At 37.5% G+C, this 6,013-nt stretch overlaps 1 protein-coding gene across 1 annotated transcript in view; it reads left to right on the top strand.

Annotated features, from left to right (window-relative positions):
• The window catches only part of LOC107740387 (fibronectin type-III domain-containing protein 3a-like), a 93,146-nt gene that overhangs the window by 32,933 nt on the left and 54,200 nt on the right, over positions 1 to 6,013 (top strand). The window contains exon 3 of the mRNA XM_016552814.1: positions 2,211 to 2,286. Within this exon, the coding sequence (XP_016408300.1) occupies positions 2,211 to 2,286 (76 nt within the window). The remainder of the gene's footprint in view (positions 1 to 2,210; positions 2,287 to 6,013) is intronic.

Here is a 6,013-nt window from a genome sequence, read left to right as displayed (position 1 = left end):
TGTGTGTTGCAGAAAAATGTGTTTAGAAATTGTGTATGGACTCTTGTTCTTGTTCCAAGTTACCTTCCTGTCCACTGATTTTTGCCTCTCACAAAAGCCACAAAGCCTTCCAAGAAGACAGTAAAGGCTCATGTCATGCTTGAGCTTTAGTTAGGCTGAAACTTGAAAGTTAAGCTGCACGACATAAATGAAATGTTTAGGTATTATTATTTTTATTACTATTATTTTTATTTATTTCTTAGTTTTAGTTTGTACCTTTTTACCTTGTTTAAAGTAATGTGAAATTGATTTTTATATTTCTTGATTTATGCCTTAATTTTAGGTTGTAATGTTTACCTTTTTTAAGGTAATGTGAAATTGATTTTTTTTTATTTATTTATTTATTTTATTTTATTTTTTATTTATATATATATATATATTTTTTTTTTATTGATATATTTGTATTTGCATTTTGAATGTAACTTGGCAATTAAATGCATTAAATGTGTTTAGTTTTAACGGTAATTAATGTATGCAATTTCAGCAGTAAAAATATTTATTTTTCTAAAAAGGAAACAAATTAGTTGTTTATTTTAAGAGACCTATCTTATTTTCTCTTGTATATCTAGTATTGCTCCTTAATAAAGAAAAATGACTTCTTATCCGATTACTCGATTAATCGATGGAATAATTGGTAGAATACTCGATTACTAAAATAATCGATAGCTACAGCCCTAGATATGATGCAATGAGCAGTTTAGCACGGCTGCTTTTATATTAAAACCTGCATGTTCAATATGAGGGACAAGAAGACTGACTATCAGTCACTCGAATTGAGGTTTTAGAAATTTTTGGCAGTATGTGTGAGTTTATTTTTGTAGATTGGTAGATCATGTGGTTAATGATTTAATGGACTGAGCAGTAGTGACAACAAAATTAAAACTAAAATTCTAAAAACTAAAATGAAAACTAATTCCTATTAGGTCAATATCTTTTACCAGTAATTTATATCATCTTGTGATTTCATTATCTAAAGATATGTCCAGACGTGCAGTCTACCAATAATATTACAGCGTCAGCACTGGTAATGAGACTAATGCTAACCGAGACTTGTCATTTGCACTTATATATTGTTGCTCTTTTGTTAGTTTTGACTGCTTTTATTGTCCTCATTTGTAAGTCGCTTTGGATAAAAGCGTCTGCTAAATGACTAAATGTAAATGTAAATGTAATGAGTGATGCTCACAGTACAGAGACTGGCGACAACAAGCAATAAATACGCTGTGTATATAAACACACTTTAAGGTGTTCTAAGTGGTTGCTGGTGTGTTGGTTTAATGTTAGGATAATTTTTGCTTAAGTGCAAAGAGCCCAGTTCTTGCTATTTCTGTTTTTATCATTTTATTGTCAATGATATTCTGCAATGTTACGGGAGAGTTCAAAAGATAGTGAATTAGTTTTTGTGTGTTATTTAAATCTTCACTTTTCTTTTGCACCTTTCATGAGTGGATGATATTGCTAAAACTATGATGGAAATTGGTTGTGCTGTTTCACGATTCAGCTGTGTCAGATTCACACGTGATTCCCCTGAGCCGCAGTCATTGATCAGAAAACTGGAGGAGTTTAGAGTGCCAAAAAGGCAATAACAAATCCATTTTGATGACATTTCTATTGATTCTCAGATCTCAAAGGAAACATAAACATCCGTTTTTGTTCTTGTTTTAAAAAAAAAAAAGGGAAAATGTTGAATTTGCAGCACATTGCCGCCACCCCATGGCTGGTATGTATGTGTATATTCCTGTTTTTCCCTTTCTTTTTTCTTGGAATCAGCATTTTCGTCATAGCAGTAAACAATGTTTCCATTTTTTGTGTGTCAGTTATGTATAGCCATGAGAAAATGAGGGTCATAGAAGCATGTTTGTGCCTGGCTGAATGTTGACCGCTTTTACACTAGATATATTAGCCTGGAATAAAACTGAGCCACGTGGAGCACTGTGCTGACGTTAGATGAGGTCAGAAGGAAGTTTAGTCCTGTTAGATTTTATTCATGGAGCCCTCACAGGTTGGTTCATTCAAATCACTACAGTTGATCTTTATTCATTGCAGTGTTACCTTTCATCCAAGCAGTTTATGCATTTTTTATGAAATAAGGGAATGTGTTGAGCTAAGAGTTTTGAGGTGGTCTGAATAGGCTGGTTTTCTTCTAACAACATCTTTCTTGCTTTCTTCAGGTAATCTTGGTGCAGGTAAACCCAGGAGAGGCCTTCACGATCCAGCGAGATGATGGTCAGTTTCAGTGTATCACAGGTACGTTTTTCTTCTTAGTTCCTCTTAAGAAGGATTTCTGTGTAATTTAACCCATAATTACATTAGTCTACGAGCAAGTGGCGTTTCATTTTGCCAAATCACAAGTTCAGATGATTGTAATTACCAGTCTGAGACTTACCGCGTAATTGACTGGAGTTAAAGTGCTGATTAATACCTGTAAATTCTTGTTATTGATTAGAGAGATTTGAAGCCTGTGTTATACTTTCCGCGTCCGCGAGTCCGCTAGGGTATGGTATGCGTGACGTAAAAATCGTCATCGGAGAGTGTGCGCGGACATCCGCGTGCCTCCCATTTTTTGTGACGGCGCGGACAAGTACGAAGAAGCCCGTTGCTACTCGAACCTGTACACTCCGTCGATAAAACAATATAAAGACAGCCAGATGTGCAATAACTCTGGGCAATTCTTTGTTCACATGTTTGTTTATTGTTCAAGCCGATCTACCACGCATGTATGGAACACTTCCGCGGAGCGGACCATCAGCGTATGCTTTCGGAAGTATAAATACAAGTAGTCCGCGTCTGCGCTGTCCGTGTACGCGTCCGGATTGCTCATGCGGAAAGTATAACACAGGCTTGAGTCTCCTTGTTCCCAGATACTTGAGGGTAACATTTTTTTCTTTTCATAACACCCACTGTCCCTAAATGCCTTCTCTAAAATGTAAGCTATCCTGTGATTTTTCTCTTTAATCTAGTGTTTAGATTTTCATGGAATACAACTAGAATTTTCTATTTTTGGTAAAGTAAAAACGGGTATGCCCTTATAAAAAGACGTTATTAGGTCCCAGTTTATGACCCTGAGAGTGATTTGGAGCATCCAAACATCTAGAAGTCCTTAATTTTCAGTAAGAGTTGTTTATTTGAGGCAACATGAGTGACTGAGACCAATGCAACAAGGTTGAGTTTAATTTTATTCACAAGCACAATGACACTGAGTGCAACCAGTGAATCTAACATGATACACTGCTCTATCGGCCTTGTTTTGCAATGCGGAAGTAAGCTATTTTCTGTCAAATGTGTGAGAATAACAATTCGTTAGCCACTAACTAGATAAATAACAAAGTGCAGTATTGACTTTTGAATTTTTTTTGTTGTAATTAGCCACGAGTCATGTTTTGATTTCTTTTGGTTTCTATTTTTGTTGGCGTGATATAAAAAAGAATCAAGCAATAAATCAAATTTTCAAGGGTTTTCTTTGTGTGTGTGTGTTGCATTGTCCTGTTCGCCCTTTGACACAGTCAAATCTCAACATTATGCTTTCATTGAGGGCAGACAAAGTACTTGATGCAGGAAAATTCCTGGTTGGGTCGAGGTCCTGAAACACTGTATGTTCTTCAAAAATATTTATATTTTATTGAACTACAGTAGAATCCTTCCACTGAACTCACTTTCCACACGACTACATCATGACTCCTAGCAGATCCCCCAGTCTGAATCAACACATCCTCATTCACTAAGAGAGCCATCCAGTGTTGGGTCTAATTGCCATATGTGTTGGAAACTCAGTCACAACAGTCAGCTAGTGTTTGGTGGGTCTCGGCAGGGTTGCAATGAGATGTCTTACACCCCCTCTCAGCTTGCGAAGAGCGCTTTTTGTCTGCAGCCATTGTGTGGGACGGTGCGAACACGCTACGAACTGCCAACCTCCCTGATTGGCAGTTGCTGCAATAGGAAGAAGTGGAGTGTGACTGTAATTGAAAGATTACTGTGCCTTGGGAAGCTATTGATTAGAAAAACAGTAGCATCCAGCTCATTGTATGCGGTAAGCCTGATTGTTCTGCTCCTAGCTGGCCTGATTAGCTTGGCAAGGATTTGAACTTGTGAAAGTAAGCAGTCGGCAGCATTGAAATGAGATTGACACTTTAGCATTTAACTGAAAACCCAAATGGAAATGGTAGCCAATTTGTTCTGAAAACCTAAGGGCATCATTTTTTTCTTTTGCATTTATGACTAGCACTTTGTTAGCTTGTCTCTTATCAATGAGCGACACTCAGGTGATCATCCATCCAAATGCTGCATTAAGATTAAAGCAGAAGTGCAACACTACTCACCACAGGATTTGGGGAAACTATGGAGGGTGTAAGTGCAGTGCACCAAAAATGAATGTGAGTTTGCAGTCAGTTTTGGAGGTTGGGGTTTTAGCAGACTAAATGATTGGAGAAGTTTGTCATACATCACCAGTGAGACACCTGTATTTTTCACTGGAACATCGAGTTATGACATTTTGATGAAAAAAATCTATACTTGGAAGAATCTCTCACGTTACGATCTATAAAATACATGAATTTATGATTCCATGGCGGCAACAGGAATAGTTCTGTCATCATTTACTCACCCTCATGTGGTCATGTTCTTTTGCTGAACGCAAGAATAATGTACTGGTCACTTTTTTTCCAAGCAATTACAGTGAATTGGTACTGAGGCATTGCCTATGTCCAGTTCATTAACAAAATATTCTTATGAGCCAGATTTTCTTTTATTTTGTTATTTTTTGAGTTGATTGAACCAGTCCGAATGATTCATCAATGAATCAGACTGATCTTGTTCCTGAATAAGGAAGTTGCTTCCTATTTGTGTTCTCATTCAGTGTAATGGCACGGAAAGGTGTGAAAAATATTTAAAAATTTCATCTTTTATCATCTGCTGAGCTGAGTGAATCACTAAATGTTGTCACTGTAATGCACTGACACTGATTTTTAATGTGCTTCCTGTTGACATGTGCCAAGGTCTCTGTGGGACAAAGAAGCCGTTCCCTTTCAGGAAAAGGGCCAGAGTCACTAAATTTAGACGCGGGCTTCACCACTCTCTGAGAGGAAGGAGTTGATGAGGAAGAGTAGCGTTAGGGCGAGTGGGGCTGCTGTGCACTGGTCTGTCACTGGAAGCTGTTGTCTGTCAGTGACGTGAATGGAGTGATGACTCACCGTTGCGGGAGCCGAGGGAAGAGTGTGTGTTTGTGTGTGTGTGTTTAACCTCTAACCTTAGAGTAAGCCGGAGGTAATGTTAAAATCCGCAGGATAAACCAGAGGGAACTGGTTTGTCCCTCTCTTCCTGATTTCTTTTTCAGTCCAGATGGGCGTTTGTTCTATTTCTGAATTCATTCATGTGTTTTCAGTAGCTGGAAATACATAAACACCACACACACACACTACGGAGCTTCAGAACTGTCTGTTTAATATGAAGCAGCAGTGTTAAGATGGGAAGAGTGAACTTAATTTAAGATATCCCAGACTGCCGGGGGTGGACTGTGGTTGAGAATGACATCAGAGGGGTGAACCTTGTTAACACAGCCCTTTAACATCACAGCCTTAACGTTTCTTTGAACGTTTGCCACCCTAGATGTGGATATTGGTGTTCAGCCTGTAAATGCCATCACGCTGGTTTGTGCACACTTTTTGTGTTTTTGTCTCTTGATTACTCATGTAGGATGTTAGCCATGAGTTTCCAGTTACTGACGTTCTTTCACTGTCTGACTAACTGGACTTACGGATAGTGGTCGACTGAAATTGGTTTTTTGACTGCCGATGCCGATATCTTGGAAAGCAGGGTGGCCGATGGCCGATATAAAGCAGATATAATTTTATTTATTTTAATATTTAAGAAATTTAAAAATAATTTGAAAATGGATAAAAAAATAAATGTGTTAAATAAACATACTTATACTTTAGATGACAAAGTATTTTTCACAAATAAATAAATATTTAATAAAAAT

This window comes from Sinocyclocheilus rhinocerous, unplaced genomic scaffold (assembly GCF_001515625.1).
Source record: "Sinocyclocheilus rhinocerous isolate Xijiao unplaced genomic scaffold, SAMN03320098_v1.1 scaffold315, whole genome shotgun sequence".
NCBI classification, from domain to species: domain Eukaryota; kingdom Metazoa; phylum Chordata; class Actinopteri; order Cypriniformes; family Cyprinidae; genus Sinocyclocheilus; species Sinocyclocheilus rhinocerous.
This window is presented reverse-complemented; position numbering and strand designations above follow the sequence as displayed.